General features: G+C 38.4%; 1 protein-coding gene across 4 annotated transcripts in view; it reads right to left on the reverse strand.

Annotated features, from left to right (window-relative positions):
* RPA1 (replication protein A1) overlaps positions 1 to 26,602 on the reverse strand; it is a 75,183-nt gene that overhangs the window by 36,027 nt on the left and 12,554 nt on the right. For all 4 annotated transcript variants that reach the window (XM_025851283.2, XM_073879281.1, XM_073879283.1 and 1 more), the window contains exons 2-5: positions 23,983 to 24,033; positions 22,892 to 22,970; positions 21,922 to 22,030; positions 8,382 to 8,470 (exon numbers count right to left, since the gene is read on the reverse strand). In XM_025851283.2, coding sequence (XP_025707068.1) covers positions 8,382 to 8,470; positions 21,922 to 22,030; positions 22,892 to 22,970; positions 23,983 to 24,033 — 328 coding nt within the window. The remainder of the gene's footprint in view (positions 1 to 8,381; positions 8,471 to 21,921; positions 22,031 to 22,891; positions 22,971 to 23,982; positions 24,034 to 26,602) is intronic.

The following is a 26,602-nucleotide window of genomic DNA, read 5'->3' on the forward strand; positions in this document are numbered from 1 at the left end:
TTGGACATACTTTTCTCTTACAGTAAGTGTGCCTAGCAATCCCCTGTACTGTTTTGTAAACTCACTGTTTTAGAAGGTGTAATCTTTTTTTTTATTCAAAAGAATCTTGAATTTATCTTAGAATTTTTATTAAGTGGAGGAAAAAACCCTTTGATATCATAAAACAGATAAGACCACATTAAGTGAATATTTATTTTTGATGGTATATACTTGAAATTAATTTAATTTTTTTCTTTGATTTAACTACTTGCAAATGGAAATAACAGTCTGATTGGGGGCAAACTTTATTAAAGTCTGCATTAATACAAATGTTTACACATAGAAAATGAAAATAAAAAAAAAGAACAGAACTATCATATGATCCAGTAATTCTACTACTGGATAATTACCGCAAGAATATGAAAACACTAATTTGAAAAGATACATGCATCCCCATGCTTATTGTAGCATTATTTACAACAGCCAAATTATGGAATCAGCCCAAGTGTCCACTAATAGATGAACGGATAAAGAAAATGTGGCAGGGCGCCTGGGTGGCTCAGTCATTGGGCGTCTGCCTTCAGCTCGGGTCGTGATGCCAGGGTCCTGGGATCGAGCCCCACATCGGGATCCCTGCTCAGCAGGAGGCCTGCTTCTCCCTCTCCCACTCCCCCTGCTTGTGTTCCCTCTCTCGCTGTCTCTGTGTCGAATAAATGAATAAAATCCTAAAAAATAAAAAAGAAAAAAAAAAAGAAAATGTGGCACTGGGGCACCTCGGTGGCTCAGATTATTAAACGTCTGCCTTCGGCTCAGGTCATGATCTCTAGATCCTGGGATCGAGTCTCACATCGGGTTCCCAGCTAAGCAGGGAGTCTGCTTCTCCCTCTCCCTCTGCTCTCTCTCAAATGAATAAATAAAATCTTAAAAAATAGAAAGAAGAAAATAAGGAAGGAAGGAAAGAAGGAAAGAAAGAAAGAGAAAGAAAGAAAAAACAAGAAAGAAAGGAAGAAAAAGTGGCATTATTCAGCCACACACACACAAAAAATGTTACCATTTGCAACATGTATGGAGCTCGAAAATATAATGCTAAGTGAAATAAGTCAGAGAAAGACAAATATTCTATGATGTCACTCATATGGGGAATTTAGGAAACAAAACAAATGAATACAGAAAAAAAGGGACAAACCAAAGAACAGACTCTTTATAACTATAGAAAACAAACTGATGGTTACCAGAGGGGAGGTGGGCGGGTGGATGGGGGAAATAAGTGATGGGGGTTAAGAGTACACTTAGGGCGCCTGGGTGGCTCAGTTGGTTAAGCGACTGCCTTCGGCTCAGGTCATGATCCTGGAGTCCTGGGATCGAGTACCGCATCGGGCTCCCTGCTCAGCAGGGAGTCTGCTTCTCCCTCTGACCTTCTTCCCTCTCGTGCTCTCTATCTCTCATTCTCTCTCTCTCAAATAAATAAATAAAATCTTAAAAAAAAAAGAGTACACTTATCATGATAAGCACTGAAAAATGTACAGAATCAGTGAATCACTATATTGTACACCTGAAACTAATAAAACACTGTATCTTAACTACACTGGAATTAAAACTTTTAAAAATTAATGGAAATTACAATGACTGAGAAAAAGAACATATCAGATAGGATTAATAGCAGGTGAGACAAGATTAGTGAAAAGATTAGTGAACTTGAATGCTCAGCAACAGAAACTATCCAAAATGAAAAAGAAGAAAAAAAACAAACAAAAAACCCAGCACCCATGAACTATGAGACAACTTCAAGCATAATTGGAGATCCAAAGGGTGGGGAAGATATTTAAGAAATAATGGCCAAAAATCTTCCAAATTTGATAAAAATTATACACGCACAGATCCAAGAAGCTCAATGAACATCAAGACAAAAGACACAAAGAAAATGACACCAAGGTACATCACAATCAAATTGCTCAAAACTAATGGCAGAAAATTGTAAAATGGTCAGAGAAAAAGTCATGTTAAGAACAGAGAATAAAAATAGGGATGATCACAGACTTCTCTTGGGGTAACATGCAAGCAACAGGACATCTTCAAAATATACAGAAAGAAAATTCTAGGGGCGCCTGGGTGCCTTAGTCGGTTAAGCGGCCAGTTAGGCACCGACTTTTGATTTTGACTCAGGTCATAATCTCAGGGTCCTGGGATTGAACCCCATATTGGGCTCTGTGGTCAGCAGGGAGTCTGCTTCAGGATTCTCTCTCCCTCTGCTACTCCCCCTCTCTAAAATAAACAAATCTTAAAAAGAAAGAAAGAAAGAAACTGTAGTTGGAATTCTATGCCTAGCAAAAATGTCTTTCAGAGTCAACAACGAAATATTTTTCAGACCTACAAAAGCTGAAAAAATTCACCACTTGCAGATCTCCACTACAAGAAATGCTAAATAACAGTGAAAAATATCAGTCTAGACAAAGGAATAAAGAGCACCAGAAATGGCAACTACACAAGTAAATACATAAGATGTTATTAACTAAATGTCTTTAAAAGATAACTAAACAAAAATACTAACAATGTATCAAGAGGCTTATAACACAGGTAAGACGTGTGACAACCATAGTACAAAGCCTGGAGGGGAGAAAAAGAAGATTCTTACACCAAAAGTGAAGTGGTGCAGCATCACGTGCGTACTATAAACCTTAAACCAACCACTAGAATATCAAAATACAGACAATAGTTAATAAGTCCACAAAGGAGATAAAAGGAATCACAAAAAATATTCAACCCAAAAGAAGGCAGAAAAGGGGGGGGAACCCCAAATGAGACAAATAAAAAACAAATAGCAAGATGATAGACTTAAACCTACCATATCCATATCAATAACTATATTAAATGTAAATGGTCTGAACACCCCAGTTAAAAGGTAGAAATTATCAAATTGGATAAAAGAGCAAGGCCCACCTATACCCTTACAAGAAATATAGTTAATATAAAGACATAAATAGATGACCAGTTAAAGGATAAAAAAAGATATACCAAGCTGAACTAATTAAAAGAAAAATGAAGTTGTTATATATACATATATATATATTTTCAAACCCGATTCTCTAGGATTTTTATTATCAAAAACGAAGTGGCTATATTAATAGCAGACAGATTTCAAAGTATAGAATTTTGTCAATGATAAAGTCATTTCATAATGATAAAGAAGTCAGTTCATAAAGAGAACATAACAATCCTAAATGTTTAATGCACTTAATAACAGAGCTTCAGAATACATGAAGCAAAACCTAATACAGCCTCAAAGAGAAATAGAGAAATCCACAATTATAGTCAGAGATTTCAATATCCCTCTCAATAACTGATAGAACGAGTCAACAGAAAATCAGTACTTGAACAACTACTATCAACCAACGTGACTTAACTGACATTTATTTATTTTATAGGACACTGTGCCCAACAACAGAAAACACATTCATCTCAAGTACATAAAAAATTTACAAAAGATCACAACTTGGGACAATAAAATAACAGGATTCAGGTCACACAATGTATGGTATTTATCCATAGTTGAACTAAACTGTATTACCAATAACAGAAAAGATCTCTGGAAAATCTCTAAATATTTGAAACCAAATATACGTCAAAGTAATATAGTGTCAAAGAAGTTAAAAAGGAAATTAGAAAGTATTTTGAACAGAATAAAACTTGTAACACCAGAACTTGCTGGATGCTGTTAAAGCAGTGCTTAGGGGTAAATTTTTAACAAGAATCACCTCTAATTTTAGAAAAGAAAGGTCTCAAATCAATGAGCCCAGCATTCACGTAAAGAAATGGAAAAAATACAGGAAGCACAAGGTAAACAGAGGAAAGGAAACATTACAGATCAAGGCATAAATCAATAGTGTAGAAAATATAAAAAGATGAAAAAAAAATCAATGAAACCAAAAATTGGTTCTTTGAAAAGATCAATAAGACTGATAAACCATCTAGCTAGACTGATCAAGGGGAAAAAAAAAAAAGAACACAAATGATCAATATCAGGTATGAGAGAAGTGACATCACCACAGATGCTACAGACACTAAGAGACTAATAAGGGACTACTGTATTTATATTATCCAATATGATAATTTCTGCCATTTAATTGGGGTTTTCAGACTATTTAGTTTTATTTATTTATTTTTTAAAGATTTTATTTTTAAGTAATTTCTATGCCCAATACAGGGCTCGAATTTACAACCCTGAGATCAAGAGTCACACATTCAGGGCACCTGGGTGGCTCAGTTGTTAAGCATCTGCCTTCGGCTCAGGTCATGATCCCAGGGTCCTGGGATTGAGCCCCGCATGGGGCTCTAGCCCCACATCAGGCTCCCTGCTCAGCGGGAAGCCTGTTTCTCCCTCTCCCACTCCCTCTGCTTGTGTTCCTTCTTTCTCTGTGTCTATCTCTGTCAAATAAATAAATAAAATCTTAAAAAAAAAAAAAAAGTCACACATTCTACCAACTGAGCCAGCCAGGCACCCCTAGACTGTTTACTTTTATGCCAGCCAATAAATCCAACAACTTAAGTGACATGGTTGAATTCCTTAAAACACAATCTACTATAGCTCACTCAAAAAGAAATAGATTATCTGGATAACCCTATGTATATCTGTTACAAATGCACTGTAGTTTAAAACCTTTCTAAAAAAATATATCAGCCCCAGATGCCTTCACTGGTAAACTCTACTAAACATTTTAAGTAAGAAGTAATAATTCTACATAAATTACTTTAGAAAATTTAAGAGGGAACACTTTCTAAACCATTCTATGAGGCCAGGGTTACTATGACACCAAAATTAGACAAGGGTGTAAGAAAATTACAGACCAATATTCCTCATAATACAGATGTAAATATTTCAAACAAAATCAAATCAAATCAAACTGGATTGTTAAATCAAGAGAATTCAGAAATCCAACAATATATAAAAAGTACAAATAGATCATGATGATACAACTTACCCCAGAAACCAAACTGGTTTAGCATTCAAAAATCACTGAATGCAACGCACCATTACTAACCAATAAAAAAAGAAAAACCGTATGATCATCAGTAGACACAGAAAAAACATTTGACAAAATTCACCACCTATTCCTGATAAAAAACCCTCAGCAAAGTAGGAATTGAAAATAAACTTCATACTGATAAAAAGAATCTATGAAAAACCCACAGCTAACAAAATACTTAATGGAAAAAGACAATGTTATCTCCCTAAAATCAGGAAAAAGACAAAAATCACCAATAAAGCTAAATATTTTTTGCTATGTATTGGCCATTTGTTTTCTACACAGTGAACACTCTCTTCTTATCCAATGCCTAATGTCTGCTTCCCTACTGAGTATTTTTCCTTGGAAAAAAAATTTTCAATAGCAATAATAAAAAGTAATTTTCTCTTGTAAAAAATTCAGTAAATATTACAGATATTAATCTTTTGTCAGTCCCATCTTTTTTTTTTTTTTAAGTAAATTCTACCCCCAGCATGGGGCTCAAACTCACCACCCAAAGGATCCAGTCACACGCTCTACTGACTGAGTCAGCCAGGAGCCCCTGTCAGTCCTATCTTTTGTAACTATTTTATCCTAGTTTAAGTTCACATACCTTTCTATTTTTACCATGCAAAATTTTTTTATTTCAATGTAATCAAATATTCATTGTGAATTACCCCAATCCATATGCAGCCCCATTCTCTTTATTATTTTTGATGGTTTAATTTTCTAATTTTTATTTATTTATTTATTTATTTGAGAGAGAGAGGACAAGCAGGCGGAGGGGCAGGGGGAAAGGGACAAGCAGACTCCCTGCTGAGTGGGGAGCCTGATGCAAGGCTTGATCCCAGGACCCCAAGATCATGACCTGAATCGAAGTCAGACACTTAACTGACTAAGCGACCCAGGCACCCCTCATTTTCTAACTTAAAAAAAAAAAAATCGGAATTTATTTTGGTGAACAGTGAGGCTCTAATTTTTTTTATTTTTTATTTTTTAAGTAGGCTCTACACCTAAAATGGGGCTCAAACTCATGACTGTGAGATCAAGAGTCACATGCTCTACTGACTGAGCCAGCCAGGTGCCCCTTTTTATTTTTTATTTATTTATTCTTAAATTTTATTTTTATTAGACTTGGTGGGGGGCAGATAAGCCATCTCCTTTTACAGGATAAAATTTGATGATTCTTTGCCTTTTTCTAGAACTGTCATCGTCTCTTAAATTGTTCTCATTTCATTGAGCTTTTTTGTATATTTTCACAAGAATATAAAACTCATTATCAACAGATAATCACTGTTGAGAAGATTCTGAGAAGATGGCGGGGTAAGAAGTACCAGGAATCTTTCTCTTAATCTAGACTATAATTGCATTGGCGGAACCTGTCTGATATAACTATTCTGGAATTTGGGAGTCTACTGAAGGCTTGCAACTTCCAGAAGATCTGGATGGTAAACTGTGGTCAATTTCAGCTCTTAGCACAGTAACAACTACCCATCCCTGGACCCTCAGCTAAGTGGCAGGCTGCAGTGCACCTGTTCCTAGAGCAGCTTGCATGCTGGGGAAATGAGATAGGCAAAAAAGACCCTGTCGTTCAAATATTGGGGATCTGTGCTCTGAAAGCTGCTTTTGATCACAGAGGTGCAAACAGAGAGGCGGGTGGCCACTGTTGTGGCATTTTATTTAACACAAATATAAAATAAATAAAAATAAAAGGCATCAGGGACATAAAAAGAATAAACAAATATGGTCTCTACCTTCATGGAGTTTATTCATGGCCTGGCAATAAACACAGAAATTATTCTAAAGACTATTGGTGTGTTGAGTGCTATCAAAAGAGTACAGATTATATGCTTTACATTTCTAATTTTATTAGTTTTTAAAGATTTTATTTTTAAGTAATCTCTATACCCAATGTGGGGCTCAAACTCACAACCTCGAGATCAAGAGCTGCATGTTCTACTGACTGAGCCAGCCAGGAGCCCTTGCTTTACATTATTTTTTTTAAGATTTTTTTTTTTTAATTGAGTAAACTCTACACTCAACATGGAACTCAAACTTACTACCCTGAGAGCAAGAGTCACATGTTCTACTGACTGAGCCAAGCAGGTGCCCTTGCTTTACATTTTCTAAAAACAAAAACAAACAAAAACAAAAATGTGCATTTAAGAAAGCACATTTCTCATTAACATTACTTCTATATATTGGCTTTTTTTCAAGTTTTTTTTATTTAAGTAATCTCTACACCCAACATGGGACTCAAACTCACAACCCCGAGATCAAAAGTTACACACTCCTCCAACTGAGCCAGCCAGGTGCCCCTATGTATTTATTTTTAATCTACTGTAAGTGGGATCTTTTTCCATTATATTCTCTAATTTTTCCTCCTTTCCTAATGTGAGCTTGTGATATTGTGATGTAACAAGTATTTTTTTGGCCTTCATCTATGGTTCCTGGCAAAGAGCTCTTAAAACCCTTATAATTTCCTAAGTGGTAGAAGGAAGCCCATTGCGACCACACCTGAGTGTCAGTGAGGTGACTTTTGGAAAGCCCCTAAGGATGGGGATGATTGTCAGGGAAACCAACCATGTGATTAGAGTTGGAACTTTCAGCACCCAGCCCCCACCTCTAAGGAGAGAAGAGGGATTAGAGATTGAACCAATCACCAATGACCAATGATTATTAAATCATGCCTAACTAAGGAGGCCTCCATAAAAACCCAAAAGGATGGGGTTTGGGAGCTTCTGTTGGTGAAAACATGGAAGTGCTGGGAGGACAGTGCACCCCGAGAGAGTACAGAAACTCTGCACCCCTTCCCACATACCTTTCCCAGTACACCTCTTCCACCTGGCTGCTCTCTGAGTTCTGTGAGCCACTCTAGCTCATTAATCTAATCGTGAACCTGAGGAGGGGGCTGGGGGAACTCCAATTTACAGCCAGTTAGTGAGAAGTGCAAGTAACTACCTAGGACTTTTGACTGGCATCGGAACTGGGGTTTGACAGAGGGGTACGGAGGCAGCCTTGTGGGACTCAGTCTTTACCTAAGGAATCTGATGCTAACTTCAGATAGATAGCATCAGAACTAAACTGAATCGTAGGACAACCAGCCAGTGTCCATGGAGAATTAGAGAATTGCTTAGTGTAGGATAAACCCCATACTTCTGGTGACAGATAAGCCAAAAGTATGAAAGAAGTTGTATGCAGAGAAAAACAGAGAAGAGGGTTTTCCTTCAGAGTCCTACCATCATTTTAGCGCTGAAAACCCTGAAAGATGAACCTGGTTCCTAAACCCCCAATCACTAGTCTTAGGAAGACCAACAAATCAAACTGAACCCAAAAGGCAGAATTCTGGATCTATAAAGAGGTATTCAACTGAGAGCTACAACCTATAAAAAAGCATTTTACCTTCATTATAGGGCACGGGATTGCCAATCTTTAATCCAACTGCTTCAGCGGATTTCAAAATCTCTAACTCCATCAAAATAACTACTCTCCTATGAAGGCAAAGAAATAGAAACAAGTTAGAAAAAATCAATTCAGAAGCCCTTCAAATGACAAGCTACTTAAAAAAAGCTTTCCCCCAATAATCACTTTGATAAAACTATTTCCGTTTGTCAACAGGTTTTCATTACTGAATAACTTGAAAAAGTTATGGTATCAATTCCTATGTAAATACTTCCCTTAATCTTTCACTGCATCATTATCAAGGCTTTTTATGATTTCAGGGTTTTCATTTTCCATCTAGTCCTTTAAATAAAATGCAGTGTCCTTACCACAAACCGTATCTTCAAGGAGCAAATGACATGATCAGAATTTAGATTACTAAACACAATAATATGTGGCACAACAAAAGATCTGTTTTCAGAAACATATATTTACCTAAACAATTACCTTTTCCCAGTGAAAAACATTACACCTGTAGTGATTTTTTAATATAATTATTATCTAACAATTTACAGTTCTTTCATCTACCTTTAACTCTGATTAAAACCTTTTAATAACTTCCCAAGGCCAAAAATAAGACCTTTCACACACAGCCTACAAGGCTCTGTGTGATCTGGCCTTGCCAATCTCTCTCCAGCTCATCTCATACCACTTCTCTGAGATGCTCTGCTCTCCGGCCATTCTGTCTGCTTTCAGTTCCTGGTATGTGCCATGCTCTCTTCTGCCACAAAGCCTTTGTACATGCTGCTCACTGACTGGTATGGCCTTCTCTTATTCTGCCCTCAGCTAGTACTCATTTTATTCTCATTTCAAACAACACTTCTTCAAGAGACACTTCCTTCATCTTTAGTTTAGACTGGGTTTCTGTTATACTTTTCTCTATAGCCATGACTTCTTTCCTTCACATCACTTCTCTCCGGTTTAATTAATATACATTAATACAGAATTATGAACATAGATTTTAATTGTGTTCATCATTTAACTATTCATTTATATATATTTTATATACTCATCATTTCATTATTATTGATCTCTCCTACCAGACAGCATTTTCAACTAGAGTAGGTGCCCTCCACAGCTATTGTTCAATACATACTTGAATGAGAATGTCATGATCACATGTGTATTTGAAAAAGAACTGAAACTTAAGAAGGAATTTGAGGGGAACACACTGTTGGCAGGGAGACCAAAAGATGGTAGCCTCTATTAGGGTCCTGGCAATGGTGATAAAAAGAAGTGGATGGTTTAAAGCAATGTATTTTTAGGATTTTATTTATTTCTTTGAGAGAGAGAGCATGTGCGCAAGCAGGGGGAGAGGCAGGACTCCAGGGAAAGAGAGAATCTCGAGCAGATTCTGCACCAAGCACAGAGCCTGATATGGGGCCCGATCCCATAACCCCAAGATCATGATCCGAGCCAAAATCAAGAGTCAGACACTCAATCAACTGAGCCAACCAGGCACCCCTGGAGCAATATTTAAGCAATAACAAACCCAACTTCATCATGTTGTATTCTTCAAATGGTCTGATTGCTATATTTTGAGTTTTTATATATAACTGATGAGTTTGTGCTACCTTTATCAGGCTTTCATATCAAAGTTACATTACGTTAATAAAATAAGTTTGAAACTATCTATTCCTGACAATTAGATACAGATTCCCTATAAAAACTACCTGATAGAAATTTAGTGGGAGATATTTAACTACCTTCCAAAATTATCCAAATTATTCCAGGCTTATCAATCATTTAGCATTGGCTAAATACCAAAATCTAAGAAAATAGGCTCAAAAAATTAATTTTATCTTTTAATATATATATATCCTACATAAAACATTAACAAGATGAATCCAGCAGCACATCAAAGGAACATGCCAATATCTACTTACAGAAAACACAGATGACAAGGACACATTACAACTTTACAGAGATACAATCAGCAAAATCCAGACTATGGGAAACTGCATGAGGCTAAAGGGCAAATGACCTGGTTTCTTTTTTTAATTTTTATTTTTTTTAAAGATTTTATTTATTTGACAGAGAGAGAGAAGCAGACTCCCCGCAGAGCAGGGAGCCCAATGTGGGGTTTGAGCCCAGAACTCTGGGATCATGTCCTGAGCTAAAGGCAGACGCTTAACCAACTGAGCCACCCAGGTGCCCTGACATGGCTTCTTTAACAAATAAACAGTAAAGTGTTAACTAACTGGAATTTAAGAAAAACTTGAAACTACAAAAACAAACAGTAAGGGAGAAAAAAGATTTAGTGGCGGAACCTACAGATACAAATAGACTTTTTTTTTTTATTTATTTGAGAGACAGATTGAGAGAACGAGTGGAGGGAGGGGCAGAGAGAAAAGCAGACTCCCCAAAAAGCAGGGAGTCCGACGCAGGACTCGATCCCAGGACTCTGGGATCATGACCCAAGCCGAAGGCAGATGCCCAACCAACTGAGCCACCCAGGCGCCCCCAGATACAAAGAGACTTAAAAGAAGTATCAACCTACTACAGTGTGAACTTTATTTTGGATCCTGATTCAGATAAAATTCTCTCTCTCTCTCTCTCTCTCTCACACACACACACACACACACACAAATAGCTGGAAACAGAATGCTGACAGGATATTTAATATTTCAGGTGTAAAATGGTACTTAAAAAAATAGTTATCTTTTGGGTGCCTGGCTGGCTCAGTCAAAGCATATGACTCTTAATCTCAGGGCTGTGACTTCAAGCATGGAGGCTACTTTAGAAAAATGATTAAATAAAATAAAATAAATAAATAAAAATGTTATCTTCTAAAGCTATATACTAAGATATTTATGGATGAAATAATATGATGCCTGAGATTTGCTTCAAAATTATAGAAGAGGGTAGATGTGGAAGGGATATAGTATAAATAAGATCCATATCAGGTGATAATTTGAAGCTGGATATTGGGATATATGGGGAGTCATATACCATTTTAAAAAAAATTTTTTATTTAAATTCAATTTAGTTAACATATACCGTATTACTAGTTTCAGGGGTAGAATTTAGTGATTCATCAGTTGCATATAACACCCAGTGCTCATTACATCCAGTCCCTCTTTAATGCCCATCACCCATTTATCTCATCCCCCCACCCAACTCCCCTCTAGCAACCCTCAGTTCCCATACCATATTCTTTTTTTTTTTTTTAAGATTTTATTTATTCATTTAACAGAGAGCTCGCTCGCACAAGCAAGAGGAGTGGCAGGCAGAGGGAGAGGGAGAAGCAGGCTCCCCGCCAAGCAGGGAGCCCAATGCAGGACTCGATCCCAGGACCCCGGGATCATGACCTGAGATGAAGGTAGTCACTTAACCCACTGAGCCACCCAGGCACCCCTCCATACCATATTCTTGAATGCAAAGACTTAGTATCAAATATTATATAAATTTAATGCAATTCCTTGCATTCCAGTGAGACTTTTATTTTCTTCAACTTGACTATATAACTCTGGAATTCATATGGAAGAATAAAAAGAAGAGATGCCAAGAAAATTTTGGTGGAAAATGGTAAAAGAAGACCTCACCTGTAAATTACTAAACTACTCTACAGATGATACTTTAACTGAAAATACTATGGCAGATTTAATTACCTATGTTGGTGAGAACATGAAGAAACTAGAACCCTCATACATTGCTAGTGGGAATATAAATTGGTAGCCACTTTGGAAAATAGTCTGGTACTTCTTCAGAAATTTAATCTTAGGGGCGCCTGGGTGGCTCAGTCTTAAGCATCTGCCTTTGGCTCAGGTCATGATCCCAGGGTCCTGGGATGGAGCCCCACAAATCGGGCTCCCTGCTCGGTGGGAAGCCTGCTTCTCCCTCTCCCACTCCCCCTGCTTGTGTTCCCTCTCTCGCTGTGTCTCTCTCTGTCAAATAAATAAATGTAAAAAAACTTAAAAAAAAAAAGATTTAATCTTAAAAGTTACCGTATGACCCACAATTCCACTCCTAAATAAATATATATATATAAATGGAAGATGTCCACACAAAAACTTATACCCAAATGTCCATAGCGTTATTCTTAATAGCAGAAAGATAGAAACCCACATGTCCAAACAAATGGATAAACAAAATGTGACATACTCATACAACAGAATATTATTTGGCCATACAAAGGAATGAAGTACTGGTACATGCCACAACATGGATAAACCTTGAAAACATTATGCTACGTTAAAGGGGCCAGTCACGAGGGACCACATATTTTATGATTTCGTTTATATGAAATGTCTAGAATAAGCAATCTAGAGAGACAGAAATAGATTAGTAGTTGTATAGGGCTAGAAAGAATGGGGAGTTTAGGGGTGATAGCTGAAGGGTACAGGGTTTATTTTGGGGATGATGAAATATTCTAAAATTAATTGTGGTAATGACTGAGGAACTCTGTCAATATATTAAAAACCATTTTACACTTCAAATGGATGAACTGTAGCTGACTGAATTATATCTCAATAAAGCTGTTACTAAAAACAAAACAAAACAAAACTATGGCACTGACCATTATCAACAATAGCCAAACTATGGAAAGAGCCCAAATGTCCATCAACTGATGAATGGGTAAAGATGTGGTATATACACACAATGAAATATTACTCAGCCATCAAAAAGAATGAAATCTTGCCATTTGCAAAGATGCAGATGGAACTAGAGTGTATTATGCTAAACAAAATAAGTCAGTCAGAGAAAGAAAACACCATATGACTTCACTCATATGTGGAATTTAAGAAACAAAACAGATGAACATATAGAAAAGAAAAAAGAAAAAAAAAAGGGAAGCAAACCATAAGAGACTCTTAAGTAGAGAGAACAAACTGAAGGTAGAAGGAGGGAGGTGGGTGGGGGGGTGGGCATTAAGGAGGATGAACACTAGGTGTTACATGTAAGTGATGAATCACTAAATTCTACTCCTGAAGCCAGTATTACACTACATGTTAACTAACTAGAATGAATTTATTTATTTTATTTATTTGAGAGCGAGAGAGTGAGCGAGAGAGCGATCAAGGGGGAGGGACAGAGGGAGAGGGAGAAGCAGACTCCCTGCTGAGTAGGGAGCCCCACGCAGGGCTTGATCCCAGGACCCTAGGACCATGACCTGAGGTGAAGGCCGGCACTTAATTGACTGAGGGGCACCCAGAATTTAAATAAAAATTTGAAACAAACAAAAAAAGAAATACTAAATGAATTTTGCAAGGTTGCTAAAACAATGTGACTATATCAGGGCCACCTGGGTGGCTCAGTTGGTTAACCATCCAACTCTTGATTTTGGCTCAGGTCATGATCTCAGGGTCCTGGGATGGAGCCCCACATTGGGCTCTGCGCTCAGCGGGGAGTCTGCTTCTCCCTCTCCCTCTCCCTCTGTGCTCTCTCTCTCTCCTCTCTCAAATAAATCAATAAAATCTTTAAAAAAAAAAAAACTACAGTCAACGAGTATATAAAAGGACACTTTACATCACTAGGGAAACATAAATTAAAATAATGATGATTAACAATTATTCGTAAAAATTAGTAGTATCCAGTATGTTAACAAGGTTAAGGAGAAAGGTTTTGTTTTGTTTTGTTTTAAATACCAGCTTTTCGAGATATCACACACATACAACTCCACTGCCCCACCCCTGGGGAACCACTAATCTGTTTCTTTGGATTTGCCTATTCAGAAACAAGCACTCTTACACAAAGTTAATGAGTATATTAACTTGTAGATTTTCTGTAAGACATGTCCTTTGATCCCCAAGACACTAATTCAAGCAATCTGCTCTTCAGAAATAATACAAGCACATAAAGATAAACGTACAAGAATGAATGCTAAAGCCGTTTGGAATAAGTCTAAATGACCATCAAAAAAGTAAAGGGTAAATAAACTTGTACATATATACACAGGTTCTCAACAGAAGTAAGAAAGAATACAAGACATGCCACCATTCTGAGGTGGTAGAATAAAATAAAGCCCATGGGAGTGAAATTCTATCCCTGATTGGAGAATGAAGCCTAAGTTTTTGTACTCGACACCCAAGCAAAGCTCTCCACCCTCTCCCATAACCATACCTTAGAAGACAGGAAAATGGATAGAAAGCACCACTCAAGCACTCAAAGGTAGCCTGGAGTGGAAGATAACAGGTCCCATGTGGGAAGGTTGGCAAGGAGATGTACCTAGGCTAAACTATGTCAGAGCAAATATGAAGTCTGACAGAACTATCCACATCAAGCATGAACAAGATAAAAAGAAATGACATAGCAACAATGCAACATATAAAAGTGTATAAAAATAAAAGGAACAAAGAAGGCAGAAACAATTAAATAATCCAATCTAGAAGAAAGCATAAGCCAAGAAAGGGAATAATACTTTCCAAGAATGGTTTGAGAAATAAGACTAAGAATTTAATAAAATAAAACTCAAAAGATGAGATAAAACAAGAGATTGAAAAGAAAAAGGGAGTTTGAGGGGCGCCTGGATGGCTCAGATGGTTAAGCGTCTGCCTTTGGCTTGGGTCCTGATCCCGGGGTCCTGGGATCAAGTCCCGTATCAGGCTCCCTGCTCCTTGGGAGCCTGCTTCTCCCTCTACCTCTGTCTCTCTCTCTACCTCTGCCTCTCTCTCTCTGACTCTCATGAATAAATAAAACATAAAAAAAAAAAAAAGAAAAAGGGAGCTTGAGAAGACAAAAATAGAACACAAGTAATACCATTATACATCTAACATTTAAACATTATAAACATCAAAAAACACCAGGAGAAAGACAAAAACTGAACTGCTATTATGTTGGAAAATCTTGACTTAATCCAATATATGCATTAGAAAAAAAGACTAAAGCAAACTGAAGACACAAAGGGAGGGCAGTTATCCACAATATAAGTAAAAATTAAAGCTCAAATGAAACAGAAAATAGCATTTTAAGGAACAGAATCTGCAGACTGAAAGGCATACCATATACCAAGAAAAAAAAATGGTAATAACAATTGACGTTAAGACAGCCTGGTTAAGTCAGTGACCCTGAAACATAACCAAAGAATTTTTCCATTTAATCCACAGAACCTATTCAAGTTTTATCAACTATTTAAATGATGTCCTTATTAGCAAAAGGATCTAGTACAGGATCACTTGTTATATTTAATTACCAATCTCTCAAGACTCCTTCAATCTTGAACAGTCTCTCAGTGTACACAACTTTTTTACTTTCATGCTTGAGATTTGAAAATCAGAGATTACTGGGACGCCTGGGTGACTCAGTTAAACGTCTGACTCCTGATTTCAGCTCAGGTCGTTATCTCGGGGTCCTGGGATCAAGCCCCACGTTGGGCTCCATGTTCAGTGGGGAGTCTGCTCCCTCCCTGGCTCAGACTCCTTGGGAGTCTGTCCCTCCCCTGGCTCATATTCTCTCTCTCAAATAAGTAAATAAATCTTGAAAGAAAGAAATAAAAGAAAAGGAAATAGAGAGAGAGAGAGGGAGGGAGGGAAAGAGAAAGAGAAAGAGAAAGAGAAAGAAAGAGAAAGAAAAGGAAAGGAAAGGAAAGGAAGGAAAGAAAGAACGAAAGAACGAAAGAAAGAAAGAAAGAAAGAAAGAAAGAAAAAGAAAGTAAGTCAGTCAGAGGTCACTTACTTTGTAGAATGTCCCTTAATTTACCTGAGGCCTCCTCATGATTAGATACAGAGTATGCATCCTTGGCAAAAGTATAATATTAGTGATGCTATGTTCTTCTCATTGCATCCTATCAGGTTATAAATACACATTTTCTGTTGGTCTCATTGCTAGTAATGGGAACCCTAATCACTGCAGTAAGGTGCTGTCTGCCAGGTTCCTCTACTATAAAGTTGTCTCTGCTCCCTTTACAATTAGTAATTATGTTGTGGGTAGGAACTTTAACCCTATAAGTAACTTGTTACTCTGCAAACTTCACCCGTTTCAGCATCTGTGGCCCCCCAAAAGATATCCACCTCCTAACCCCTGGAACCTGTGAACGGTACAAGGGACTTTGCAAATGTGATTAAGTTAAGGACTGAAATGTCAAGATTATCCTGGATCCTCTGCTAGGCCCTAAAAGCAACCACATGTATCCTGTAAGAGGGGGGCAGATCTGACAGAGACAGGAGGCAATGGGGCATGGAGGCAGAGACTGGACTGACGCAGTGAAAAGCCAAGGAATGCTAACAACCACCAAGAAGCTGGAAGAGGCAAAGAATGGATCCTTCTCTAGAGCTTCCAGAGGGAGCATGCCCCTGTCAACACTATGATCTCAGCCCAGTGAAACTGATTTCATCTTCTAACCTCCAGGCAAATAACTTCTGTTGATTTAAACCACCAAGTTTGGGACGCCTGGGTGGCTCAGTCGTTAAGCGTCTGCCTTCGGCTCAGGTCATGATCCCAGGGTCCTGGGATCGAGCCCCGCATCGGATTCCCTGTTCTGCAGAAAGCCTGCTTCTCCCTCTCCCACTCTCCTGCTTGTGCTCTCTGTCAAATAAATAAAATCTTTATTTAAAAAAAATTTTTTTTAAGATTTTATTTATTTGAGAGAAAGAGTGAGTGAGTGAGAGTGAGTGAGAGAGAGAGAGAGCTCATGAGCAGGGGGAGAGGGAGAAGCAGACTCCCCACTGAGCAGGGAGCCCGATACAGGACTCGATTCCAGGACCCTGAGATCATGACCTGAGCTGAAGGCAGACGCTTGACCGACTGAGCCACCCAGGCGCCCCCAAATAAATAAAATCTTTAAAACCACCACCACCACCACAAACCACCAAGTTTGTGTTAATTTGTTAGAGCAGCCACAGCCCCCACTGATGTTTCCTGGATAAACTAACCCTGTGCTGGTTACCAAAGGGCGATTTTCTAATTCCGTCATTCCTTCCGCATTTGTTAGATGGCACTCTATTTTAAGAAAAACACCATGTATTCATTTATTCAGTATGGACTTATGAACTCCTATTGTATTTAACAGGTTATAACCTGTTCCCATTTTTATTATGGTTTATAAATTGCCTTAGATTTGACAAGTGTAAGATTCTGCAAGCCAGTTTTTCTGTCCTTTTGACAGGATCCCATCTCCCTTTGAGCACTTCCTTACCATCTGACACAATAAGATATTCCAAGCTCATCTTGTAATTTCCAAGCCTGTAACAAGCCATCCTCTAAGAAGCCCTAGTTCTTTTGAGTGTGAAATGGCATTCAGAAACCAAGATCTGGTGCTAAGGGGGCTCAGAGCTATTGGGGTGTTGCTGCTCCAAAGCACCCTCAGTAGAGAGATCTAGGGAACACACACACACACACACACACACACACACACACACACACACCCCACAATGTATGTATACTCATACACCAACCAGATCTGAACAGACATTTTTTCCAAAGAAGACATAAAGCTATCTAACAGGTGCATGAAAAGATACTTTACATCATTAATCAGGGAAATGCAAATCAAAACCACAACGAGATATCACTTCACATCTGTTAGAATGGTTATTCTTCAAAAGACTAGAAATAACACGCGTTGGCAAGGATATGGAGAAAAAGGAACCCTTGTGCACTGTTGGTAGAAATGTGAATTGGTGTGGCCACTATGGAAAACAGTATGCAGATTCCTCAAAAAATTAAAAATCAAACTACCATAAGATCCAGCAATTCCACTTCTGGGTATTCATCCGAAGAAAACAAAAGTACTAACTCGAAAAGATCTATGCACCCCCATGTTCATTGTAGCACTATTTACAAGAGTCAACATATGGAAACAACTTAAATGTCCACCAACAGATAAATGGATAGAGAAATTGTGACACAGAGCCACCTGGGTAGCTCAGTTGGTTAAGCGTCTGCCTTCGGCTCAGGTCATGATCCTGGGTCCTGGGATCAAGTCCCTCTCCCTCTGCCCCTCCTGCCTGCTCATGGCACGCTCTCTCTCTAATAAATAAATAAAATTTTTTAAAAAAAGAAATTCTCACACACACAATATTATTCAGCCATAAAAAAGAATGGAGTCTTGCCATTTGTGAAAATATGGATGGACTTCTAGGGCATCATGCTAAGTCAGACAGAGAACGGCAATTACCCTATGATCTCTCTTATATGTGGAAATAAATAACAAGCTCATAGATACAGAGAACAAATACACTGGTGGTTGTTAAAGGCAAAGGAGTAAGAGGTGCGAGAAATGGGAGAACTATTTTTGTATTTAGCTTAAATAAGTTGAGTTAAAATAAGATATAATAAAACAAGGTAAAAAAGAACTATTGATTGATTGATTGATTACTTAGTAGACTCCACACCCAGCATGGAGCCCAACATAGGGCTCAAACTCACAACGCTGACATCAAGAGATCAAGACCTGCGCTGAGATCAAGAGTCACTCAACCAACCGACTGAGCCACCTGGGCACTCCAATAAAATATAATTTTAAAACCCCAAACTAAGTTTACATCTATATTTATCTATCAAAAACCTTGAGTTCACTCTGAAACCTTCAATTATAATCCAGAATCACAGACTTCTCCCTTGGCTATCTCCCAGAGCTTTCAACATATTTATTAGATCAATTCCCCTCATACGTAATCAATCTCCTGTCACCACCTGCCACTGCTACACACATGGACACTCTCCTCCAAATGCTCAAATTCCAAACCCAGTTCTAAGACCACTACCACCCTATTACAAACAAGCACCCTCCTCTCCCCCAACAACCTGTTCCTGTGCCGGATCCCCACAACACCCCCAGATTCCTTCATCCCTTGCTCAGGATCCAACAGCCATACAGACTCTTGCCTCACCCTACTCAGGCTCTGACAACCCATTCTGGACCGCAGCCACCCTCTCCCCATGTGTTCTCCTTACCTGGTCTCCAACACCCTGTCCAGCCCACGACCTTCCTCACTTTGGGCTAACACCTGGTTCCGGGCCATCACCACCACCACCACCACCATCCCTCCCTTGCAAACATCTATCTTGCTCGGCCCCACCTAATGGCTGTGGACTGAATTACTCAGGAAGGAAGACAGCAGTAACAATATATATATTGTCATTCCACTATCAAAATTATTTCTATCCACCAATTATTGATAAATACGCACTGTGAGATATCTGGAATGATGCTCACTAAATCATAGTATGGTTATTTCTGAGTTGTATGAATTTTAGACAATTTTTTCCTTCTTTGTACCTTTTATTGCACTGCTTGAATCGATGATTCTGTGTGTCATTTTTATTAAAATACTCATATTCCCTAAAAATTTGAATACACAAAGAGGTACAAATATATTCTAAGAAGCACTGGTGAAAAATTTTAAAAAGTGAAATGCTATATAATATTAAATGTTAACTATATTATGGTAAATCTATACAATGACATACTAAGTAATATATGACATAGAGAGGGGACGCCTGGGTGGCTCAGTCGGTCAAGCATCTGCCTTTGGCTCAGGTCATAATCCCAGGGTTCCGGGATCGAGTCCTGTATCGGGCTCCTTGCTCAGCAGGGAGCCTGCTTCTTCCTCTGCCTACTCTGCCTGCCGCACCCCCCCCAAATTTTATATATATATATGACATAGAGGTTTATCTAGAGACATGTAAAAATGACCACTATTAAAAAAGAGAGTATTATAAAACCATATTATGAATTTTTTAAAGGAAAATACAAATTTGTAAGTACTTACATTTATAGAAAAATTCTGGAAGGATAGCAACAAAATTTTTAAGAATAGTGATTTGTACGCAGTCAAATTACAGTTATTTTCGAGTATGTGAGCTTTGTTGTTGTTGTTTTTTATTTTTTTTTTAAGTAAGCTCCACACCCAATGTGGGGCTAGAACTCACAACCCCAAGTTGCATACTCTACTGACTAAGCCAGCCCTTATTCATTTGAGTTTTTATAATTTATGTATATATTACTTGTATAATAAAAGTTGTTTTACAAAACACAATGACAAGAACACAAAATTCTGTCAGGGCAAAGATCCTACTACATGATATAGAGAACTGTCAACCTAGAATTCTACACCTAGTTAAACTCATTTAACTGAGAATGAAACAGACATTTTTAGATGACAGATTTTTATCATTCACAATCCTCCCCTATAAGAGTTGCTAAAAAAGGGGCGCCTGGGTGGCTCGGCTGGTTAAGCGTCTGCCTTCGGCTCAGGTTGTGATCCCAGGGTGCTGGGATCGAGCCCTGCATCGGGCTCCCTGCTCAGCTGGGAAGCCTGCCTCTCCCTCTCCCACTCCCCCTGCTTGTGTTCCCTCTCTCACTGTGTCTCTCTCTGTCAAATAAATAAATAAAATCTTAAAAAAGAAAAAGAGCTGCTAAAAGATATTCTTCAGGAAAATGAGAACTGAACTAAAAAGAAAGGAGTGTGATGAAGGAGACAAAGGGAGACTCTGTGGGTAAGTCTAAGTAATTGCTGTCTATATAGAGAATACACTAATCCAAGGAAATAAAAACAAAGTTGAGCTAAAACACTGAACATTGACCATTTTGAGAGCTTTGCTTTATTTGAGAGGATTGTAAAAATACAGACCTATTTTAGAATATCTGTTAATTCACATACGGATTTTTTAAAATGTAAGAATATCCGCAAAACAAAACAAAACAAACAAAAACACAGCACAAATATATTTCAAACCAGTAGAGGAAAAAAATTTAAGGAAAAAAATCAATCCAAGGCAAGAAAAAATAAAGCAAAAACATGGTAAAAACACAAAAATTAGAAAAAAAATCAATAATAAATTAAGCAGAATAAACTCACCAACTAAATCTCAAACTGATTTCTAAAATCATATGCTGTTTATAAAAGACATCCAAGGTTAAGAACAGAGAAACTGAAAGTTAAAAGGACAATGATACAGCAAACAAATACAAAGCAAAACGTACAGATAATACTGTAACATACATTGACATACCCTTATTAAGAGGGGAATGCTTATTACATTTGTTTCCCATGTATTCTGTGATTGGAAATAAAAAGCTTAAAAGGCTCTCCCCAACAAAAAATGTCCTATTTTAGCAACAGTTACCCAGGAATAACAGTGCTGCTCACCACTGCACCTTGAGCGTGTAGCATCTGTCAGTACTCAGCATACTCTATATTGGCTGAATAAAGTTTACCACGAAACATTCAAGATTGCAAAAAAGGGGCAGCATCACATAATTAATTACATCATTTTTGCTCTTATAAGTAACCCCTTTTCATTAACACATACTTCAAAAGAGAATCTTAAAAACAGTGCTTCTGAAGAAATCAGAAATAAAAGTTCTGCATTCTGCTTTAATCTCCTGCTTTGAAATTTCCAATCTGTTTCCATTATTTCTCTTCCTTTGGTGCCATGTTTTAGTCACCCGAGTTCAAATCTCAATAGCTGTAAACTCTTAGCTGAAAGCTCCTCATTGTCTTTGATTCTTAAATGAATTTTGGCATCCAATGGATTTCTCTGTAGAAAAATTAGTCCCCATTCTACAACACAATAAAACCAAAGAAAACCCCCCAAAACAAAGAAAAATACCACATACCTTCCATCTTTCAGAGTGTTAACAATGAATCGGTTAATCTGGCAAATACAATTGCTAGACAATTGTTCTTTCTCAACCAGAGGGTTCAACTGTGTTGCCAACATGAAAGCTGAAAAGCACAGAGATTACTTTAGTTCCCACAACACTTCAGTCATGACAATCTGAAAGCTGATCACACCTGGACTAGCAAAGGAAAACAATGCCTTGAATATGTTTCTGAAATTAAAACAACTCAGATTCTGCATAGTGAAAAACAATATAATTTACCGTGTTAAACATCTGCTGGTACTTTGAAATGTATTTCTTAAAGTGCCCAAAATAATTTTTTCCATCATTCAGGTTTCATGACAAAGACTAAAAAGTCTTTTCCATGTTCTTCACCTTGTGACTAGAGATAGCAAGCAATATTCTGCAAATTCTTTCTCCCTTGTAAAGTTTCCAACACAGAAATAAATCCCCAAAAAGGCAAGTATAGACAACTAACCCATTATATTCACTAAATGTCAATACCATCCTGAGGGAAATTAATCAAAGAAAACAGAGCACCAGTTAGAGAAAATTAATTAAGCCAAGTGGCTGCTTTCCACTAGATCTAGTCTATTGTTAGAATGCTCTCTGCCGGGGCCTGGGTGGCTCAGTCGTTAAGCGGCTGCCTTCGGGTCAGGTCATGATTCCAGAGTCCTGGGATCGAGTCCCACATCGGGCTCCGTGCTCAGTGGGAAGCCTGCTCTCCCTCTCCCACTCCCAGCTTGTGTTCCTGCTCTCGCTGTCTCTGTCTCTGTCAAATAAATAAATAAATAAAATCATTAAAAAAAAAAAAAAAAGAATGCTCTCTGCCAGCCGTAATTCTGTGTGAATGAAGTGCATGGCCAAGCAAATGTACATTTCTGAAATGCCCCAAATTATCGCAATCGAAGTGCTGGGTGTTATTATTTAAATGCAAATTCCTAGATTTATACACCATACTTACAGGATAGAGTGTTCAATCCATCACTCATAAGCAGTCGATAACGGGGTGGACTACTCCCTGTAATAATGGGACGGATGTTCTAGGATAGAAAACTTGATTCATTAGTTGGGTTGTCTTCCCAGTCCCAGGGATAAGTAAACTTAAGTGGCAGGAGAGTGGGTTTGCCATTAGTTCAACAAACACTGAACTGCTTGCCCATTCTCTTGACACCTTAATCCAAGCAAAAGAAAATTGGATTTGATGATTTTCCCACCACCGTCTCTGTATTAACATTATTAAACACAACATAGTTGAGAATAAAATGAGTTTCAATTCTCTTCTGTTCTCTCTCAACTCAAATTTGATTGAAAATTAATTTTAAAAAAGATACAAGGCACCTGATATATATAAGGAGCTACACAGAAAACATGCTAAAAATACAAAATGGAAAAAAAATATCCTTGCCCTGGAGGGGCTCACAAATGAGGTGGAGACAGAGGCAAAGAGACATAGAGAGTTATGCACATGACATGGGGACACAGCTAAGACGTTTATCACAACCTGAAGGAAATCAGAAGCAGTTCTCCAAAGGAAGTAAAGTACATAAACAGAGCTTTAAGATGAATGGCAGTGAGTTTGGGAGTAACTCAGGGAGATCATTAAGCCTATGACTCAGAATCTGCAGGTATGAGCCAGGATGCTGCTTCTATGCATTTTTTAAATTCCCACTAAAATTTGAGAACCCTTTAAATGAATGATAGGGTTAATGATGAGTTTTAAGCAGATATGTTCATTGCAGGCCCACATAAGGCAGATTTGAGCAAGACAAACCTTAGGGCAGGAAGAAAAGGAGGCAGTGGTAATGATGGGTAGCACTACAGTATCCATCAACTGTGGAAAGAACAGAAGGCAAAGCCTTTGGCTAGCATAATACTGGGGGAAAAAAAAAGGCCTGTTTCCTCTCTTAGGGTTACAACAAGACTGGCCTATTTTTTGGGATGATGAAGAGAATTTCCTAAAGTGGACGAATCTGTGTGTGCTTCATCAAATGTAATTTGTAATTACATAAAAGTTTTTAAAATGTGTGACATAAAATATTCAAAGGTACTCACAATGACTTGGAGGATGGGTTTTATGGATGTATCTCCCTGTTGCATTATGACCTGAAAGATTAAAAACAGAATGAGATATACATTCAAATCATGACCAAAATCTGACATATTTTTACAGTTTGGTATTTGGAATAAACTACAGATAACATTATTAAAGAGGCTTTTTGGAGCTTATCATTTGAAAATCCAGTTTAAGTTTTATCACTACAGACAAATCATAAAATAAGTGGGATACATGCTTACCAACAAGGATATACTACTACATCCAAAATAAAGGCATCACATATGTACTCATTATTCAGAACAGCGCATTAATTTGACTATAGTGCCCATTAATAGAGAATTAGATAAGTATGGTAAATCCTTAGAGTATTATGCAGCCTTAAAAAGATGTTTATAGGGGCGCCTGAGTGGCTCAGTCGTTGAGTGTCTGCCTTCGGCTCAGGTCATGATCCCAGGGTCCTGGGATCGGGCCCCGCATCACGCTCCCTGCTCTGCGGGAAGCCTGCTTCTCCCTCTCCCACTCCCTCTGCTTGTGTTCCCTCTTTTGCTGTGTCTCTCTCTGTCAAATAAATAAATAAAATCTTAAAAAAAAAAGATGTTTATATAATACTGGTTGTCTCTTGTGAGAGAACTGAGGAGTGGGGGCCACATGTGGGAGGCAGACCTCATACTGAATCTTCTTTTCACACCTTTTGAATTTTAAATCTCTTGACTCTATTAGCAATTATGAAAATAATATCTAAAATAAGGGGCGCCCGGGTGGCTCAGTTAGTTAAGCATCTGACTCTTGACTTTCGCTCAGGTCGTGATCTCAGGTCGTGAGATGGAACCCTACATCAGGCTCCAGACTAAGATTCTCTCCCCTTTTCCTTCTCTCTCTGCCCCTACCCCCCAAATAATATCTAAAAAAAAAAAATAAAAAAACACCAGAATATCAACCAGGCTTTTAGTTTGTGTTTAAAAAGCCATCATTTAAAGGTAACCATCAGGGGGTGCCTGGATAGCGCAGCCAGTTAAGCATCAGGCTCTTGGTTTCGGCTTGGGGCTTGGGTCATGATCTCGGGGTCTTGGGATCAGGCCCCTCGTCGGGCTCCTCAGTCAGCACAGAGTCTGCTTAGGTTTCCCTCTCCCTCTGCCCCTCCTCCCCACTCTTGTGCATGTGCTCTTTCTCTCTCTCAAATAAATAAAATAAATCTTAAAAAAATAAATAAATAAAGGTAATCATCAGAAAAACTAACAGCAGTGAAGACTGGTTCTCTGGCCTCTAATTTTGCCCATGCTGAAATAAATGGTACAGGGGTGCCTGGGTGGCTCAGTCGTCAAGCGTCTGCCTTTGGCTCAGGTCATGATTCCTGGGTCCTGGGATCAAGCCCCGCATCAGGCTCCCTGCTCAGTGGGAGGCCTGCTTCTCCCTCTCCCACTCCCCCTGCTTATATTCCCTCTCGCTGGCTCTCGTCAAATAAATAAAATCTTTTTAAAAAATATGAAATAAATGGTACCAGACTAGCTCTTCCAACCACCAACTAAAAAACTGGACAAAAATATATAAACTGTTTTCAAATACAGGACAACAGGTAGAGAAAGACTGTGATCACTGAAATGATCAGAACCCTATGATCATCCTGGCTTTTGGCACAGAGGCACTTTTAGACCACAGCATGGACGAGGGAACCCAAGAAGAACGTGGTAGACCTACTGAGCACAGATCAGAGTTCAGAGAGATGAGTTAGCTGGATTTCATGGATGCAGAGTACCAGAAATGAGGGAGCTACACAGAGAAAGACCTTCAATAACCTACACAGGAATTCCTTTGAGTCTCTGGCTGAGTTCTAAGTTGTGCATACACAGAATGAGATTCTACAAGGCCCGGCAAAGAGTAAATATTAGAGAGCTATAAACTGAAAAATTAGTGGAGCTCACACAGGCTGGAATACAGATGAGTTCTAATCAGCCAGAAGACAGAAAACTCAATAAACATCTGCTGCATTCAGCAGAAAATCCCAGAAAGGGCATGCTTTAGAAACAGAACTAAACTAGACCAAAGTAAAAGCTATTCTAGACCCATTCCAGTCTCTGAGGGATCAGCTGATTTGCAAGTAAATTAACAGTCTGCCAAAACAACTCAATATTCTTTTTTAAGACTTATTTATTTATTGGGCGCCTGGGTGGCTCAGTTGGTTAAGCGACTGCCTTCAGCTCAGGTCATGATCCTGGAGTCCCGGGATTGAGTCCCACATCGGGCTCCCTGCTCAGCGGGGAGTCTGCTTCTCCCTCTGACCCTCTTCCCTCTCGTGCTCTCTATTTCTCATTCTCTCTCTCTCAAATAAATAAATAAAATCTTAAAAAAAAAAAACAGACTTATTTATTTGAGAGAGAGAGCCAGCGTGCACAGGCATGCATGCACAAGTGGGAGGGGCAGAGGGAGAGGTTCTCAAGCAGATTCCAAGCTGAGTGTGGAGCCCAACACAGGGCTCAATCTCATGACCTGAGCCGAAACCAAGAGTCAGATGCTTAACCAACTGCACCACCCAGGTGCCCCACAACTTACTATTCTTTAAAGAAATTTTAAAATACTCTATGTAACAGTGTGGGAAGTAGGCAAAAAGTACTTTCACTG

Source organism: Callorhinus ursinus, unplaced genomic scaffold, assembly GCF_003265705.2.
Source record: "Callorhinus ursinus isolate GAN/ISIS: 27379988/994484 unplaced genomic scaffold, GSC_fseal_2.0 scaffold34, whole genome shotgun sequence".
NCBI lineage: Eukaryota > Metazoa > Chordata > Mammalia > Carnivora > Otariidae > Callorhinus > Callorhinus ursinus.